Source organism: Marmota monax, unplaced genomic scaffold, assembly GCF_021218885.2.
Source record: "Marmota monax isolate L192 unplaced genomic scaffold, Marmota_monax_Labrador192_F-V1.1 WCK01_AAM20220418_F8-fsc00009, whole genome shotgun sequence".
In the NCBI taxonomy this organism is placed as follows: Eukaryota; Metazoa; Chordata; class Mammalia; order Rodentia; family Sciuridae; genus Marmota; species Marmota monax.
The window spans coordinates 853,849-874,292 of NW_026694710.1; the positions used below are offsets into that span (position 1 = coordinate 853,849).

Below are 20,444 nucleotides of genomic sequence, written 5' to 3' on the forward strand. Positions count from 1 at the left end.
TTGAGAATAAAATAATCTGAGTTATAACCTTGGTTGTACCACTGACTATCACTGTAACTCCAAGTTGCAGTTTCTCACTTAAAAGATAAAAATAAGAAAACATTTTTTGACTGCCTGACAGAGTTACAGGAAATACATCAAGAAGCAAAAAAGACAAGCACCCTGATCCTGCATATGTGCATTGAAGTGGGTACTTATTTGCAGAAAATAAATAATAACCGTAATAAGTAAGTAAATCTTTAATATATTAGATAATAAGTGGGTGATTGCCAGTGAGCAGACTGGGAGATGTGGTGAATTAAAGATCACAAAGCAACAAGGGAATCCCCCAGCAAGCTCAGCCATGATTTTGACCTCACTCAGTATTTTCCTCTTCCCCTGCACTTCTACCCTTCTATGGAAGCCTGCCTTTGTAAATTAAGCTGCTCATTCTATAGCTCAGCTCCAGACTCCTCACTGACAATCCTTCTGAGCAAGTCAGCAATCAGCAGTTAACATTCCTCCTAAACACAGGTAGCAGTTCCAGTGTTTGAGTTAGACCCCTTCTGGACTCTAATGTTCTAGATTTCCTTAGCTTCCTTTTCCCATCTGTTTTCATGCCCCACTTCAAGCCAAAAGTTGATTAAAATAGTTGTTCCCCACACTCTCCCTTTGTCCCCACCCCTACCCCTACCCTCCCGGTGAGCGGAATAGTGAGCAGAACAGTATGTGAGGAATTTTGCTTGTGGTACTTGCTAAGGTGAGGGAGTAGGGAGTACCTTGAGCATTTGGTTGGCACATGTTAGGGGATGTTGAATGGCCAGCAATTCATGAACCAGTTCAAGTTAAAAACAAACAAACAAAAAAGTTGCATTCAAAAATGCCAATAACCCCACTAAAAAAATACTGGGTTACAAAAACAGAATTTTTCCCATGAAATTTAGCTATTTTGAAAACTGAATTATTATGTTCTCAAAGCATACCTATCTCAATTTTTAAGCTGTCTCTATATCTTTAAAATACATCAGAAAATATAATCTGACATTATATATGTTTTCATTTAAGCTACATTTTTAAAATAGTCAATTGCTCTAACCAAGAATTAATACTCCAAACATAATATTTAATCACAATGACTGTCATGAACACTAGGTTTTGTTAATTTAGATAATAAATGTTAGAACTATATTATTTATAAAATTGGGTGCTTAATAATTGGCATAATGATGAGGTTTTGTCAGTGAAATTGGTGATTCAAGATGCAAAGATTGGCTGTAAGTGGTAGATCATTCTTACCCTTCTGGTTTAAAACAGGAATTTCAATAATAATGACCCAGGATTAATTGCTAAGTGGCTCTGAATGGACAACAAGGTTAAATTTATTATGGTAAACTATCATTCCATTCTTGGAATATACCTGAAAGAAATGAATATTTAGTTTGTTAAAAGGTATGTAAAGAACATTACTAACATCCCTATTTATGGTAGCCCCCAATTCAAATCTATTCAAATGTCTATCTGCAGTGTAATAAATTTGTGACATTTAGTACTTGAACATGCTGGAATATTATACAATAATGAGAATGAGGAAATCATTGCCACACATGTAGCATGATTTAATTTTAACAACATAAAGTTGATTAAAATGTCAGGAATAACAGAGAATCTATTGCATCATTCCTTAAACATTTTCAAAAATGTGTAATACTAAAAATTAATCATATGACTATGTAATGGACTATTATTCAGCTATTAAAACACCTAAAGACATTAAAATGCTTATAATTGAATAAAACAGTAATGTATAAAATTGTATATGTAATAAATGAATCCCACTCTCAGACAATATGCATGTATAAGTTGCTTATCTCTGTATAAGGAGTGCAGAGGTGTTATCAGTCAGGCTCTCAATGAGAAACATACAATACACTGACACTAGAAAATCAAAGGAAAGTTTATTTTAAAAGGGGAAGAAAGGACACAAGGGAACCACAGGGAGCACCCAGTTATTCTGAGCAAGACAGCTGGGCTACACCTACAGCTAAAGAGATAAGAGGAAAACCAGTTACCAGGACCCATTCCAGAAGAGAGAATTCCAGAAGAGAGTGGTCTGAAGGGGCCTCTTCCAGAGAAGAAGGGACTGTGGGATGAGGGACACAGCCTAGCCATCATTCTCTTGCTACAGCTCCCCATTAGCCAAACCCAATGAGAAGCCTGGAGCATCATCACTGATGTGATCCATACACACCAGCCCACGGGACAGATCAGGTGCACAGGCTGGGGAGGGGCAGGGTATGGCTGTGAGGGTGTTCAGGGGTAGTTTCCCAACACAGGAAAAACAGCACATGTCACCACATCAGACTGAATCCAGGATTATCTAAAGATATGATACACTGAAGAGAAGATCATTTTTTTTTCTTTTGATACCTTTGTTTTGTCTTTCTATTATAATAATATGTGCAAATTATTAATTCTGGGAAATAAATGTGTCTGTGTGTGTGAAGATGTGTTCATGTGTGTATCTGCCTATGAAAGTAAATATGGGAGTTATATGAGTGAGTATATGTGGGAGAGAAAGATGGGTGGGAGCAGAGTGTGTGTGATGGGGTATATTTGTGAGAATGTGTGAAGGTGAAGGTGTACGTGGAAAGTGATACAGTGTATTTGTGGGTATCTACCTGGGGGTGGGCATGGTGATGAGTATATTCTGTGTGAGGTGTGGGAGAGAACTACATGTGAGAGAGAATGTGAAAATGTATATGAGGTTAAGCAGGTGGATCTGTGTTCAGTGTGTGTGTGTGATTATGTATGTAAGTGTATTTGTGTGACACATGATAGTGTATATGGGAGACGTGTTAATGACAGTGTCTGCATGTACATGAGATGCACAGGTGGACATGAGGCTGTGTAGTAAATAATAAGCATGTGTGTCTGAGGCAGATGTGTGGAGGTGTGTGTGTGTGTGTGTCAGAGTGTGCACATGAGGAAACTAAGATGCATATGAGTAAGAAGGATGTGACCATGAGATAATGTGTATCAGGAGATGTGTACATACTAGGGTGTACACATGTACGTGAGCTCATGTGGAAATGTGCTTGTATACATCGATAGCCATAGAAATACAAACATCTCCTTCTAAGAAAAAATAAAAACCACAAGAAAATATTCATAATAGTAATCTCTAATAGCAAAATAAGAGGCAAATTCATTTATTTCCTTATTTATAAAACAATGAATACTTTAAGGCTCTTAGTCTTCATTCCAGAACACATGAGAAAATACCTTTAGTGCCTTTTTGGTAATGTAAAAAAATTAAAAACAAAACAAATCTAGATTAATAAAATGTTCCTTCTTAGGAATATGTTTGGAAATTGGAATCTCCTTTTTCAACATATAGCCATGGATATACCCAAGTCCCTGATTATAAGAAAATTTGTCTTTAAACTTGAGAAACATCAATGTTTAATTTTTTAATGTGATTTTGTTAATTTCTAGGTGTCAATAATTGAAACTAATTGCCTCTGGTGTTTTCAAGCCAACACCATATTGGCCTGTGCTATTAGGTTTCTGTTAACTAAGATTTTTTTTTTAAGTAGGTAAAATAGGCCCTGAATTCTTTTACTTATACTTCATTTTTTTCTGCACTGCCTCATTTCACTAATAATAAGATAAGAATATTTCCCCATTCTAAGCTACATATTTTTAAGAGAAGCTTGTGGCAGTCAATAGTTAAAGAATTTTTCTATTTTTAATTTATTACAAGTTTTTCTGCTTTCTAAAAGTGACTTGCTATTACTAACATCAGCCCCACTTATTTTGTATTGTTACCTGTGGGTCCCAAGGTATCTCTGTAACTTGATTTGGTTGCTTGGAGTCAAGGGAAACACATTTAATTTTCCATAGATAACAATTTTTAAATAGTGATTTTGTAGTAATATCTTTCGTGTGTACATAGCAAGCAGCCTTGGCTATGAAAATATAAATAGGACCAACTCTATTGAAGATGTGTGCATGTGTGTATCTGCCTATGAAAGTAAATATGTTTTCTGCAACTCTGAAAGTAGCTATGAAGTTTGGCCAAACCCAAGACTTTCAGAGTTGCAGAAAACATGTCACTCACAGTGAAGAAGCCCGCAGAACCAGGAATGTCTTATTGTCTGTTAATATTTCTCCATTGTTTCAATTGATTTCTCAGTTACAAGTCTATCAAACAAACCTATTTCAAACAATGTCATTTGAAAAATTCTCAGTAAACGTTGACAGAAACAGTCTTTAAAACCATGAGGCTTTTTCTAGGGCAAAAGGATGAGTCACCAGCTCTTACTCAGGTTCCATATCAAACCACTGTTGGGGTTCAGTGAACACTTTATTTTCCCACTTGAACTTGAACTCTCCTGCAAGATCACTCCTGCCCATCTTGCGAAGGTGACGAGCTAGGAGGCGAACTTTGTCAGTGGAAGTTGGGAGAGATTTTTTCCAGAAGCAAAGAAGTTCATGGATCTGCTCCGTGAGGTCATCAGGGTGCTTGAGTTTGATGAGCTGAATGGTGCTGCGGCGCAGAGGAAGGGACGAGGTAAGGACCTCAGCGTTTTCTTCTGAGAGTTCCTCTGCCAGCCAGTGGAACAAGTTATCCCAAAGGGCTTCTGGAGGCACACACAGAACACCCAGTGTTAGGAAGCTTGCTTGAGGGATGTGCTAATCCCACCCTTCACACCTGCTCACGGGAATATAATAGCCCTCTGGTTTGGCTTCTGAGCAGCAGAGAAATGTGGGACCACCCAGGTGGACAGTTGAGAGCTTTAGAATTCCTGCCAATGCTGAGGTCATCATCTGAGCTTGCTAGCTATGGTAAAGGACTAGAAATGCTCCTCAAATTTTAATGTACCTGAGAACCAGAAGGGCTTGTTAAAATGTTTCTTTGGTTTCCAGCCCACAGTTAATTGAGTAGGACTAGCATGGGGCAAAACATGGCATCTTCAACAGGCTTCTAAGGATGCTGACGCCGAGGTCCCTAGCCATTCCTAGCCTTGTAGCACTTTGTCAAAGGATGTTTCATAGGTTCAAAAAGATATTTATCTTTATTAGTATTAAAGTGATGAATAAATTATGCCAGAAGCTAGCTGGTCCTCACATATTCATGCAAATACATATACGTGCACACATACACACACATACACACACACACTGTGTGTGTATGTGTGTGTATACACAGCTCACCAATTTCACTACCCGAAGAGCATTCTAAACAAAGTTCATTACATCAATATTTCCTCTGGACCTCTGGACTATTTTCACTTGAACACATCTCCTCTGAATATATCCAATATTCTCTGTGTATCTTTCCCGTTAACCTGAGACTCCTGCCTGCTTCCTAATCCATGATTCCATCTGCTATTGCTATGGTTTTCATTGCATAATTCAAAGCCATCACTCTAAGTAAATCCCCTGAACCCCTCTATGTCTCCCCTTCCATATACAAGCCATAATCCATCTTTTCCCTTCCATATATCACACCTATCCTGCATACTTTCTTCTACTCTCAGGCTCACCCCATGCACTAGTTTCCCTGGCCTTGTATGAGCAAAGAATACCATGTCTTTCCCCTATTACTTAATTACCCCTTCCACCTACCTCCTCATATAAATTACGGTCTGATTTTACACTATAAAGTTGCTTATCTATGAATACTTAAAGGAAGGAGCTAAAATATCTTTGTTTGTTTTCAAATAATTGTTCTGCTACCATCATGCAATGCATTCACTTAGATGTCTATGCTACCTAGGTGGGCCTTCCTCCCCCACCCACATTATCTATCGCCAGCCATCAGCCATAACACTGATAATCATTCACGCTACTGACCACATGGTTCCTTAATCTTATTAACTCCAGTGACCTGTCCTGTGACTTCAAATTAGAAATTGACTTTCAGAGTTATTCTTCACATTTCATCATCAGCCAGAATTATGCCTCCTTCATGGCCTCAGCTTCTCTATATTACTACTGACTACTACCCGCTAAACTCCCACAGCTTCTATTCCTCTGCTTCTGCATAATGTTCTCTGTCCCCATCACTAACAGAGCAATCCCTCCTGTCATTCAATCGCCCCTGCAGGGTCTTACATACCTCTGCCAGTGCTGCTCCTAAAGATCAGTTATATACATCAAATATGGTCATGCATCCAACTTAAAATATGTTATCCACCTTAGCCTTATTATCATTATTGTCAATTTGTCAACTCTAATCATGCAGGTTGGGGGATATTGAGTGTCCCCAAATGGCCTCTGTTTTGAAGGTTGATCATCAGCAGTAGCTGAAATACTCCAGCTACCCAGTTATGAAAATATGTTGTTGTGCCTACTAAACACTATGCTATTTTATTCTATTGAGCCCTTAGCACTCACAAATCCATTTAACTTTTTTCTAATCACAATTTAAAAATTTCCATAGCAAAAACCAAAATCTTTCTCCTGTCTCACTCTCCTGTTTCACCCAGCCCCAATCTGTTTTTCCCACTTTACACAAAGCCATTCTGCTTGAGTTCTTATAACCTTGTTTTCATTCCCAAAGTACTTTCTTACAAAATCTCCCTCTGTGTTTGCTGGACTCCATCCCACCCTGCATTTTTCATCCAATATTTTCCCTTTACATCTGTCCCTCAATCTCCTCCTCACTGTGGGTCCTTCCATGGTTCTTATAAACATGCTCAGGTCATCTAGTTCCCTTATACTATAACATCAAGCCACTGTGCTATCTCTTCCCTTTTCTTTTTTTAACCATAAAAATCTTTTAATATCTAATGTGCCATGAGGCCTCAAGTTCCTCACTATCTACTAAGCACTTACATGCTTGCTTTAGGGATTCTATGACCTTTATAAAAACTGCTATTTCGGCCTTTATTCAAACCTTCCTAGAGAATTCTTAATTACTACTTGCAGCAAGTGAATCTTGGCCTGCATCTTCTTAGACTTCCACAAAACATTTAACTTCTTTCCTTGGATTTCATGTTCTCCCCAAGATCTACTGTTCCTTCTCTCGCCCTTGTCTAACTCATCCTCCTGATGCTGCTAAATTACTGCTTCCTACCTCAGGCCTCTTCTATTTCTGTTCTCTTTACTCAATGAATTCATCAATTCTTACTTACTTGACCATAGCTTCTAGGTGAAATCCCAGAACTGTTATCTCTTCATCTTTAACTTTGTTTTCCTAAATCCTAGAATAGTCTTTGCAATATTCATTTTTCTCAAAATCTCTACCAGTGAATTGGAAATTGGGATCCTGGTACCTTCTTACTTGCTTCCTGGCTATCATGAGGTGAACAGGTATCTTCCACCATGTGCCATGATGTACTATATCACCACAAACAGAAAGCAATGGACCAATTCACCATGGACTACAACCTCTGTAATTGTGAGTCAAAATGAGCCTTTCCTCTTTTTAAGTTAATTAACTCAGGCATATTGTCACAGAGATGAGAACTGATGACCACAATGCCCTATCTGTCTTTGCTGGATGGAGTACAACATTCTAATTTATATCCTTGCTATCAGTTTTGACTCACTTTGTCCTCTGCACACAACTTCTGCACAACCATTCTGCATCCAATCTGATCTTGTTAGTCCCCTATTAATAAATCTTTGAAAGATTTATTATCCTATTGTCTAAACTTCTAAACTTGGCATTTAAACTTTTAATAGTTTTATCGTACTGAAAATATCTAGCCTTATCTACCACCAACCTTCCTATAGAAGCTTTGATGACATTGATAGCAGCTCAGGACTTCATAGCACACATAAGAAGAATCATTGTATTCTTATGCTACCCAGTGATTATTGACAGGAGCAGTAATTATGCTTTTATTTGAATATCAATTTCTTTAAAAGTGACCAATAATGAACTTGCCAAGCTTTCATCTATTGATATTGTTATTATTGTTTTTTTTCTATATCATTTTCCTTCTTTTTTAAAGCAGCTGTATTGTTCCTGAGATAGTATATTGTAATATTAAAATTAATTCCTGTTCTATTCTAATGAAGTTCAGTAAAGTCTACACATTTTCTGGTACCCCTAAGTGTAACCTCTAATTGGGATTCTGTGCTATCCATGGTGAGCCTGATAAAGTAGTGAAAACCCACCCACTGATGTCTTTTGAAGACAAGTAAGTGATTGCATTAATAGCTATTAACATCACAGAAAGAATTGCTTTAAAGGCTAAAATAGAATAAAGGTGTCAATTCTACCCTGAAATTTGCATCAGCATAATACACCAACATGCTTTCCTGCACATAACCCTGAATATTATGCATAAACACAGCCAAATATAAAATATGTTCTTTGAAGATTCATACTAATATATACTTCTCTTTAAATCTATTTACCACAAATGTAGGTTTGAATTGACCACACTTAAACATTTACAATTTAATGGTCAAAATTTCAGAATGAATTTTAGCTGTCTATTTAACAAATTAAGAAATTATTTGTTACTTATCTAATTTATATTTCTAAATAAAAATGATTTATGGGGCTGGGATTGTGGCTCAGCGGTAAAGTGCTCGCCTTGCACATGTGAGGCCCTGGGTTCGATCTACAGCACCACATAAAAATAAATAAATAAAGGTATAAAAAAAATAAAATACATGCACATTATTGTGTATAATTATAAAAAAAGATTTATATTTCTTATAGATTTCAGTACAAATTTCATGACATGTATATTTGAGAATGATATTTTGGTTTATATGTACATGACTTTGCAAGAAAATTCCACTTATTAAACATGATAAAACTTAATGATTAAATGAAAAGTCACTTTCTCCATTCTATTTTGTAGAAGGATTCATGCATACATAAAATATGAGAGGAGAAAAAGTACTATAAGTATGGAGCAAATATTCCTTACCTAGAGGATCTTTAGAAATTCTCTTGGTACTCTGTGGACGGTTGATTAATTTTTCATGCTATTGGGAGGGACAGAGAATAAGTAGAATCAATTATTTATTGGTAAATAAATAAAACCCCATATGAACCTCACCCCTACTTAGAAGAAGCACTGAATTGCATATCTTGCAAAATTAGATCTTGTATTTGTGCATGCATGTTCAGCAATTGTTTTCCTAAGATAAGGCAAAGTAAAGCAACCCAATTTAAATTTAAGAATACACATTTGAATATTATTAGAGCACTCACATGAACTCGGAACAAACATTTCCCAACTAAAGCTCAAAATTATTAAAGCCAACTAATATAGAGCAAACTATCTCTATGCCACAAACATGGTTTTGGTAAAATCTCTAGTAGGTTGGTCATTGTTCTTCAACACTCAGCACAGGTACCTGATAGTTAATTAAACAATAGTTTGTGAGAATGAACAGGTGAATGTTCAATGAACAAGTTGATAAAAAACAATCAAGGCACTGAGCATATATTATTCTCAACCAAATATTTTATCAAGAAATAATTGAATATATAATCATTTCTTTTCTACACTATCTGCAGAACAATTTATTCTCATTTAATGAGGGGTGGTGGAAACAGCACAAGAGATAAGTTAAAAACATCTGGGTTTGGATACCAGTTTAAGTGATTGAGAGCAGTGTTACTGTGGAACACTTATCTCTAAATCTCTCTTAAATGTTCGTTATAAACCACATCACAAAAAAAAAAACTTGCACACAAATGTTCATAGCAACTCTATTTGTAATAGCCAAATCTAGAAACTGCTAAAAATGTTATTTGATGATATATTCAAAATCCTGAATATTATTCAATTAATAAAAGGACAATTCACAGCTACATGCAATAGCTTCTAACTTCCAAGGGCCACTAGGCACTACGCCAAGTACAAAATTCAAGTCTCAAAACTTTGCATATTCTGATTTCACTTACCTTATCTTCTTGAAATTATGTAATTTTAAAGATGTAGAACAGATCATTAGAGATTGTTGGTACTTACTGATCTGGGAACATGACTAGAAAGAGGTGGCAAAAAAGAGATCATTGTGATGATGGACCAGTCCTGTGTTTTGAATGTGGTGGTGGGCACATGAATCTACCTACACATTTGGTAAAATTGCACAGAATTATATACACACATCATATCACAGTGTATCAATGTCAACCTCCTGGCTTTGATACTATATTATTGTTATGTTAAGATGTAACTACTGAGGAAAACTGGTAAAAAAAATACTCTTTTGCAAATTCATGTAAACCTATAATTATTTCTGTTTTTTCAGTGCTGGGGATCAGACCCAGGGACTCATGCATGCTGAGCATGGATTTTACCACTGAGCTACATGGCTAGCCCCAGAATATTTTTTAAAAGCGTACTTCAAAGTATCAGATAAGGACAACATAAGTGCTGTATGTTAGTATATGTCACATTGCTTCCTGCTGGGCACTCAGTACAAGTGAGTTGAATCAGAATTTCATTTTTTGTAGGCATTACATAATCATGGAAGCATATAAAACTTCCTTTAAGAAGATTTAATAGGTTGGAATTAGGAAACAGTAGAAGTTAAAGTATACTACATTGCAGCATTGCAACGCAATTACATTTTTGAGGCATCAACGATATGCCTCAGAATTGTGAGATGACTATCAATTTAAACAGGACAGCAGACTCTTCATTCCTGTTAGAAGACATATCACCTGGACTGAGCCTGGGGCAAGAGGTACATGCCAGGTTTTTATCTTTTCTTTATGTTAATTGTTTCTCCCGTCAGTCCATCTTTGTTCACAGATACATCTTAATGCACTGAGACTGGTTCTAGTATTTACTAGATGGATTATTTTTCTCATCTATGAAAATTCAGGTAAGCACTTCATCTGACATACAACCACAGAGGGAATAAGTTGTGGCAGCACAGGTTCTTTTAAATGCCCAGACATAGGGGATTTTCAATGCTACCTTCCCTTCTTTTTACTTCCCGTCTACTCTCTCCCCTTCCAGTCCTCTATTTGCATGATTTTATCTGTGCACAATTTTTGTCTGTGTACTAATCTTCCTTTGCACATTGTTTCTTGAAACTCACTTTTGTCCAGGGTCAGCACCAAGCCAAACAGAAGGCTTCTGCTTGTCCTTCCACCGTCTTCCCTCGCCCACATGCCCAGTGTTCTCACATGGCTTTCTGGAATCCTTCCTCCGCAGGAAGTCTGAAGTTTTCCTAGTCGCTCTCCCCATCCTTCTTCTAATTAGAAGGCATCCTTCTGTTACCTCTACTCAACTTTGCTATTCTTCTCAAGTAACATGTTTTTATGTTAATATTGTGCATTTTAACTTGCAGAATACAATTTCTTCAATGCCACTGTCAACATGTTAGTGCACAAGGAGATGGCTCATTGGGCAAATCAAAATGTGGCTCTCAAGCTCTCTGTAAGCTGTGTCCTTGATACACATCGTCCTTATAAAGAGGTATCGTCCTTATAAAGAGGGAAACTGGGGCTTCTGTCGCACTTTCTCCCTCACTATAAAGCTCTCAAGAAATCTATAAATAATAAAACTATAAGTAATCCAGATGTTTGTAGATGTGTTGTATTTACACTGCTAAGAGCAACACAGGCCTCATCTACTTGGAAGTGATTAAAACACTGAAACCAAAGAACCACTCACACTGGAAGTGGCTGTTTTGGGTGCCAGGAGCTTTCCCGCTGCTGCTGTGAGGATTCCTTTAATTACTCACTATTCTTTACATGCTGCCCAAATATAATCCTCCTATTCTTAAAACTATGTAGATAATTTTATAGGTGGACTCACTAGAGTGACAATTTTATCTGTTGCGTGCAACCCCACAAACTGACTTGGGCATATTCAGCATTTTTCTAGGTAAGGTCCCAGCGGCCTTGCTGAAAAGAGTCTGTCAAGTCCTAAATCATACGCCTGGATATTTCTGAGACTCAGCTTAATTTCATGATAGAGCTTGCACCTCAGCATCCATACAATAACCTTCTAGACTGGGCATTTCTCTAAATGCTTATCAGACATGTATGATACTCTCAAAATTGATCCTGCTTCAGAGATATTAAAAGATTCCTTTCTTTTCTTCTAACTATCTCATTTGCCTTTCATATACAAAGAGTGTGCAAGAGTGCACTTCCTGTTTTCATCTATGATGGCTGAGAACATTTCAGCCCAAAAGTGCTAGTTCTCCTGTGAGACGCCAAGATAGTGCAGAAGCAGACATGAACAGCAAAGCTAATCTTTCCCCAGTGCTACTCTGCTCGACCACGTGAGGGCTCACTTGGTCAGTTCCTGGCTTCTGATTCAACCCATGCCTCAGTTTCCTGAATTTTAAAACCATTATCATCATATTACATAGTCTCTAAGTTTGTTGTAAGCATTAAATGAAATAAAATATGTAGTGCATGATCTTTTTTCCCCCATTGTTGTGCATGTGTTGCTCAGTGTCTGTGGTAATGCTGGTGTGAAAAAAAAAGTACTGTATAAAAGTGCAGGGTGTACAGTTCTGTACAGAACATAATACTTGGCAATGGTATGTAAGTGACTACATTAATGTAAGTGACTACATTACTGGTTTGTGTATTTACCATATAATATAGTACTTTTTAAATTTTAATTGATTCATAGTATTTGTATGTATTTATAGGGTACAGTATGGTTTGACACATGTACATAGTGTGTAATGATCAAATCAGTGTAATTAGCATTTCCATCTCCTTTAACAATCATCATTTCTATGTATTAGGAACCTTCTATTCTTCTCTTCCAGTTATTGTGAAACATAATAAATTGCTGCAGACTATGGTTTTATGGAACACTAGAACTAACTCCTTCTATCTAATTAATTTGGCATCACACTGTATCCTATAAATACACACAAATATTATGAAGCAATTAAAACTTAAAAAGTACTATATTAGTAGGAAGGGGGGGCAAAAGAAATTGTGATACATTTTTAAGGAAACAACTTAGTTCAGCTATTGGCACATGTGCACTTAATAAAAGTCATCTAATTGTTAACCACAGAGGTTTTGCTAGAACTATAGTGTCATTTTTGCAGACAGGCTTTTTCTAACCCTAATTTCTAAGATGTTGGTTCAAAGATCCATCTGTAACTAAAGGTACTCTTGTAAGTATACCCTTCAGTAAATGACTGGGTAAAGAAAATATGGTATATATACACAATGGAATATTACTCAGCATTAAAAGAGAATAAAATCATGACATTTGCAGGCAAATGAATGGAGTTGGAGAATATAATGCTAAATGAAGTAAGCCAATCTCAAAAAACCAAATGCTGAATGTCTTCTCAGATATCAAGATGCTGATTCATAATGGGGATTGAGGAGGAGAGCATGGGAGGAATAGATGAACTTTAGATAGGGAAAAGGGGGTGGGAGGGAAGGAGGGTATGGGAGTAAAAGGACAGTGGAATGAGACGGACATCATTACATGTATGAAAACATGAATAGTGTGACTCTACATTGTGTTCAACCAAAGACATGAAAAATTGTGCTCTATTTGTGTTATATAAATTGAATTGCATTCTGCTGTCATATGTAACTAATTAGAATAAATAAAATTTTAAAAACTTTATGTAGAGCAAGGCAGGACCAAAATGTCCCCATGACATCATAGCACTAGAGACAGCTCCGTCTCTTGGTCTCAGAACAGTCCTGGATTCAGCCACTACTGACCATTTAGTCCCTGAAAATGCTTTGGCCTGGAAAAATCTCAGTGTTTTAGTTGTGGCTAGGACTAACCCTCATTGTAATGTGCTTTCAGGAGCTTAGGGTGGTGCTGGCATGACCCAAGCTAACATCACCGCAGTTCCTGAGGTCTCTATCACAGAAACAGTTTTTGTGTCCAGTGATATGGCAAGGACTTTCTGATAATTTTAACACCATTTAGCACAGATGCCACATGGTATTACAACAAAACAACAGCTTTATACAACCAGCAACAACAAAAACTGTCAGGCTGCTGTTGTTACTTTTATCTTTTACCTTAGGACACATGCACCCAGATCTTTTCTCAGATTATTATTATAATATCTTGTGGCAACAACTCCTTCATCCAATGCTACCCACACCCCTCCCACCCCACACATGTATCATAGATTGTTCTGGTAAACAGTCTTTTATTTTATATTAGAAGACAAACAAGAGAAAGTGATGTGATCAATGGTAGAAAGAGAAAATACATATGATCATTATCTTTCTGTGTATCTTTAACATGGACTTTTAGGAGGTACATTTGATCAGAAGCCCTGGCTTCCACTGCTCACTCTACTCTGTATTTATTTTGCATAGAGGCCTGTTTAACTAAGTAATAGTCACCATTTGCTTAACTTGAGTGCATTTATTGCATCATAATCATAAATTGTATTCTCAGTTTTATAATAATGTGGCTCATACAGAATTTTTAATGGCTCTGCATTGTAAACAAGCTAGATAGAATATTGATCAAAGGAATAATCTGGCACAAAAATTAATGGTAGAATAAATGGTGCTACAGTTCTGGTTTCAACATAACCACCAATCAAATGAGTGCTTACCTCAGTGTTGAGTGAGAACACACGTGTCATTACATTATTTCATCCAAAGCCATAACAATGGTTTGATGTAGTATCAATCCTGTTTTGCTGATGTAACCTCCCCTAGGTGACATGGCTAATTTATAGAAAAATCCAGGTCTGACTAAGGCCTGAAATTAATAAATAATACTTTGTAGTCGTGTGTCTCTGAATGTGTGTGTGTCCATAGTACTTATGCCTATTTTACAAATGAGAGAAGAAGTTTAGGGAGAGAAAATAACTTGACCAAAAACATTCATACAAAATGATACACAGTACATTTAAGCCATCTTTAAGTGTCCAGATCCCTTATCTGTAAGTTAAAACTAGTATGTGCGATGGTATAACTTGGAATCTCCATTTGCTCATCCCAGCAAGCATCTCCAAATTATGCTCCCCATTTTCATATGTCAGATTCTGTTCTCTGGCCTTGGAGGAAGGATTAGAAGGAAGCTAAGGGCTCAACTCCTATTCGGACAACTCACTAAACTGTGACCTTGAGCAAAGTGTGCTATTTGTTCCTCAGTTTCCTCATTAAAAAAAAAAATGAGGATAATAGTACCTGCTTAATAGACATTGAGATGAGTAGGTATTGATAGGTATTGAGTTATATCATATGACTTCAAGCAGACTATCATATGAAATAAGTGCTCAAGGTATTACCTGTTATTTCTCCACATGTTTTCTTTAAAATTACTATTTCTTGCCTACATTAATAGTTTTAAAAGAAAACCTCATATTTTTACCATAAATGGAAAATTTCCACTTGTATAAATATAAGAAAATGCTAAACATAAGTACATTTTAAAAAGTGTTAGTAAGTTTTGCTATCAGCCAAGATTTCCAAACTTCAGAACAATTCTCTGTTAAAAAAAAGGAAGTTTTGCAAGTGTTAGATACAAAAATACATTAACACCAACCTGAGATCTACTCAAAAGATTAGAGAAAGGATTAAGAGAATAAGTGTCTCATCATGTGAATCTATTTTTATTATATATATATTCTTTACAAAAAATAAGTAAAGTACATGCAATTTCAAAATTTGGGGAAGAGCACTATAACTGAGCATCTGTTTTATTTTCTGAGAATGATACTTTTCAGTGTAAACACAAATGGAAAACATCTTTGCCTTTCAAAACTCTAAGGACAGCATTTTAAGGGCATTTGAGTGAAAGTCATCAATAGAAAGCAATAGACATAAACTTGTAACCTAAGCCAGAGAAAGCAGGCCCTTCCCTGCTACAGGAATGGCTGTGACCTCTGCTCTGAAAATGAAGTAAGAGCTTTTGTGCCCAAATGAACAGGACAGGAAAATGTATCAGGCTGCTCCTAAGTAGCTAAGCCTTCAAAAGAAGCTGACAGAGGAAGCCTGCTTCTGACTCAAGAGCTGAAAAATTCCAAGTAAACAGAGAAACCAGCATCCAAGGCCCCATTCCAAACCTTTGTTTCAATAAAAGCTCCAACCGCCCTTCCCAACCGGTTCTTTGAAAGAGTTTAAATTTCCAAACACCCTCAAGGGGCAAAGGATGCGAGAGGCAACACGACATAGTGGTAAACATGTCAGGCCTAAAGTAAGCAAGGATCTGGCTTGCGCAAAGAATAGGAGGAGAAGGTAGGCATGAAAGGAATGGCTTCGCAGTCCGCCTCCGCTCCTGTGAGGTCTGCAAGCTGAGGCAAGCCATCTAGACGCTTCTGGAATTCTCTAACTGGAAAACAGAAAAGATGGTTCCTACTTGTGCAGTGTGCATAGACGTAGGCAAAAATAATGTCTGCAAAGGACACGGCCCACGTGGAGAATTCAACGAAGGGTGGCAGAGACACACAAATCAAATGTAATGTCCAGATTTTATGGAAATACTGCTTTGGAGTAAATCAACTGAAAAAAAGAAATTGAGTCAGTAGTTCAATACAGAACAGAGGCTGCATAGTAGATGATATTAAGAAGTAATCACTAAATATTTTTTTGAGTCAAGCAATGGAACTGTGGTCATTTTGTTTTGTTCTTACCCCTTAGGAATATATTCTGAAGTATTTACAGATAAACTGATATGTCTGTGATTCACTTTAAAAGACTGCCACAAGAAGGAACAAGGCCATCTGATGAAGTAAGCACAGCAGAAAATGATGAAAGATGGGTCCATGTGGGTTCATTGCATATTTACTCTATTTTTGTGTGTACTGAAGTCTTTACACACACACACACACACACACACACACACAACTTTTAAATGAATAAATTAAAAAGACACCAGCATCAGCCAATATCCCATTGTTGTTGTCATTATGCACCTTCTTACAATTGCACAGTCAGTGTACAACTTCCTGGAGGCAAGTCAGAGATGCTTAGCCCTCACAATAAAAGGAAGTGCCTCTGCATAGAGAAAAAATTACTGAGGAACAAAATAAGAACAAAGTTCAGAGCAAGAAGTTCCAACCTGGGGTGGTCTTCTTGGAAATAAAACTAGTGACTATGTTTGGGAAGCAAATGTAGATCCATATCTTTGTTTAGCTTAGTTTTTGTTTTAAACCCATGCAATATTACTGTGCAGCCAATTTTATGTTTTACTTCTCTGTTATTTTTTTTTCATTTGCTTGTTTCTTAGGAAATCACTCCTTTTAAGCCTTCAGTCTGATTATGGTTTTGCCAAGGGGAAGAGTTCATAAATACATCTCTCAGTCCTTGATGAGCTAGCTCAGTCACAAAAGGAGACAGCTTTAGGACTCTGGTCACCAGATGGATAAATTCAGGAAAACCCAAAGAATCTCAGGAACTGGGGCAGACAGAAGGAAGGTACATCCAGTGATGGCTGCAGACATAAAGTGAGCAAGAATCTGGATAATTCAGAAGATACATGTTGAACATATATGAAGTCAGCCAAGGAAAGAAATCTTATTTCTAAACTGGTGTCTCTGGTGGTACATTTTTTATCTGCCAAATGGGTAAAGCAGTAGCTACCCCACATGACTAACAATGAAGACCAGATGGCAACTTAAACAAAGCCCTTCAAACATCAAGTGTTCCATAAATATTAATGCCTGTTATGATTAAAATTGTTGCTTGGAATTCCAATAATTCTGACAGAAGCATATACCTTTGGCCCATAAAGGTAGCTTATGTGGGAGGTGCTATTCATTTTTAAAGCAATTCAACAAATCAAGAGAGATACACAACACAATTAGAACTTATATTACCTTCAGCCTCTTCTCTTCTTCATTTCACCCATAGACTATGCTTCCTAAGGTTTTTGTCCATACAGAAGACCTTTCAAGCTGCCTAATGGAATCTAAGCATAATTCTTTCTAGAATATTCTAACAGAATTTTTTCTGCTTATTTTTTTTCTCTTTTTTTAAAATTTTTCCTTTTGGCTTATAGACAGAAATAGCCTTTTAGCCTTTCTGAAAAAAAAAATGAAAGTTACTGGAAAGTCCTGGAGAGCTACAAACATCTTCCTCTTAGGCCTTACCACAGTGTAAGAAATAACCACAAAGCCTTTCCTTTCAAAACATGAAAGGGTTCTACTAGACATAACCCAACCCGAAAAAAAAAAAAAAAAACCTTGGAAAAGATTTTGTCAGATGTCAATAGATTAATTGCTTTATCAATGCCCCTAGCATGCATTCATTTACTCCTTAAATAGTTTAATGAAGCAATACTGAACTTATCCTAGGAGAAGAGATTACAGAATTGAATGAGGTATGCTTCCAGCACTGAATATCGGCCCCAGAAGGAGAGAGCAGAGTGCCATGGTCAGGGGCACTACCACAGAAATCAGACCAACTTGGTTTCAGTGTGCCTGTTGGTCCCAAATTCCAAATCTCTCCAACTTTGTTCTCTTCCTGCCACCCTTACTGCCACCAGTCTCCAGCTATTTCTCTTTGGGGAAAACGTCTCTGTGCCTTGAGTTCTTCAACCATTCACCTTGTCAGTAAATCAGTTGTCAAATTTCTGGCAGGAAATGAGAATAAATATCTTTTATTATTATTGTTACCTAATTACATAAATAAAATTTGTAATAGACCTTATGTTAGTACATGTGACAGTGCTTTAGTTATACATACAGCGTGGATATATATAACCAAATTTTGCTAATTCTTCTTGGGAATGTTAAGGGCTTCTTCTCAAGAGGTGATAGCAGAGCTAAGTGTGGAGTTGATGTTGTCACAAGGGCCACTATGGAAAGAACCTCTGAGGTGGTCACAATTGTAATGGGTAAGGGAAGTAAGATCTTAAGTAGAACCAGGACAAGAGATTAGTTGGGCAAATATAGTATGGAAAGATCTTGGGACTAAGATGTGGGCATTTGTGAAGGGCCCAGGTAATTGGATTTTTTTTAAGAGAGAGAGAGGAGAGAGAGAGAGAGAGAGAGAGAGAGAGAGAGAGAGAGAGAGAGACAGAGAGAGAGAATTTTTTAATATTTATTTTTCAGTTTTCGGTGAACACAACATCTTTATTTTATTTTTATGTGGTGCTGAGGATCAAACCCAGCACCCGGCGCATGCCAGGCTAGCGTGCTACCACTTGAGCCACATCCCCAGCCCTTGGATTATTTTTTGACAATGGACATTCAGTGTCAATTGAGGAGCTTTAGCAGAATATTGATAAAATAATGCTTGATTTTGGGGGGAAAAAAACATACTGACGATTGTGAGAAAGGTGGCCAAGAACAGAAAAGGGAGCTGGCAATAGGTCTACAAGCAAAGAGAATTATAATCAACAACTAGGGCAATGTTGAGATTTCTGTGGTAGTTCCCCTGACCATGGCACTCTACTGTCTCCGTCTGGAGCTGATATTCAGTGCTGGAAGCATACCTCATTCAATTCTGTAATCCCTTCTCCTAGGATGAGTTCAGTATTGTTTCGTGAAGCTATTTAAGGAATAAATGAATGCATGCTAGGGACATTGATAAAGCAATTAATGATGAAGTCTTCACAGCTGACAAAATCTTTTCCCAATTTTTTGGGGGGGTTGGGTTATGTCTAGTAGAACCCTTTCATATTTTGAAAGGACAGGCTTTTGTGGTTATTTCTTACACTGAGGTAAGGCCTAAGAGGAAGATGTTTGTAGCTGTCCAGGCCTTTCCAGTAACTTTTTTATTTTTATTTTTTTTGTCAGAAGGCTAAAAGGCTATTTCTGTCTATAAGCCAAAAAAAAAAAAAAAAAAAAGAAAGAAACAGAAAAAAAATCTGTTAGAATAGTCTAGAAAGAATTATGCTTAGAGTCTATTAGGGGTGAAATGAAGAAGAGAAGAGGCTGAAGGTAATATAAGTTCTAACAGTGTTGTGTATCTCTCTTGATTTGTTGAATTGCTTTAAAAAGTAACAGCACTTTCCACATAAGCTACCTTTATGGGCCAAAGGTATCTATCTGCTTTTGTTCAGAATTATTGGAATTCCAATGGAGATAAAATGCAAGTTCAAACAACACCTAAAAAGTAAATTCAAAGAAACACTATGTTATACCACAAAACAATAACTCAGACCAGGGTCCCAGAGAGACCCCCTCCACAACTCCCTCTCTCCCCCATGGGCCTCGTGCCTCCCAGCCCCAGACACATTCACTCTGCCACCAATGCCTGTTGGACCCAAATCCCAAATCTCTCCAACTCTGTTCTCTTCCTGCCACCCTTACTGCCAACATCTACATCAAGCCCTCACCATCTCTTCCATGGACTCTTTAGTAGCTCTCTCATTTACCATTGCTAAACTCATCTTTTTCTAATGGCGAGATAGTGATACTACAAACAAACTTGATGACTCTTCTTGCTAAAATTTTCCAATGACTTCTCATTACTAAGAGAGAGATGAATTTAATCATAAACTAAATACCCACATCTTTATCCTCAATTATAGCCATTCCAAGAATACCAATCGATGAGTGATTCATTTGCTTAGTCATATGATAAAGGTCTCTGGTTTGAATGTCTGCCT

At 37.1% G+C, this 20,444-nt stretch overlaps 1 protein-coding gene across 2 annotated transcripts in view; it reads right to left on the minus strand.

Moving 5' to 3' along the window:
* Positions 1–1,921: 1,921 nt before the first annotated feature.
* The window catches only part of Dthd1 (death domain containing 1), a 62,184-nt gene continuing 43,661 nt past the window's right edge, over positions 1,922–20,444 (minus strand). For both annotated transcript variants that reach the window (XM_058572375.1, XM_046423899.2), the window contains 2 exons: positions 8,880–8,937; positions 1,922–4,622 (listed from right to left, as the gene is read on the minus strand). In XM_058572375.1, the coding sequence (XP_058428358.1) occupies positions 4,300–4,622; positions 8,880–8,937 (381 nt within the window). In that variant the 3' untranslated portion in view covers positions 1,922–4,299. The remainder of the gene's footprint in view (positions 4,623–8,879; positions 8,938–20,444) is intronic.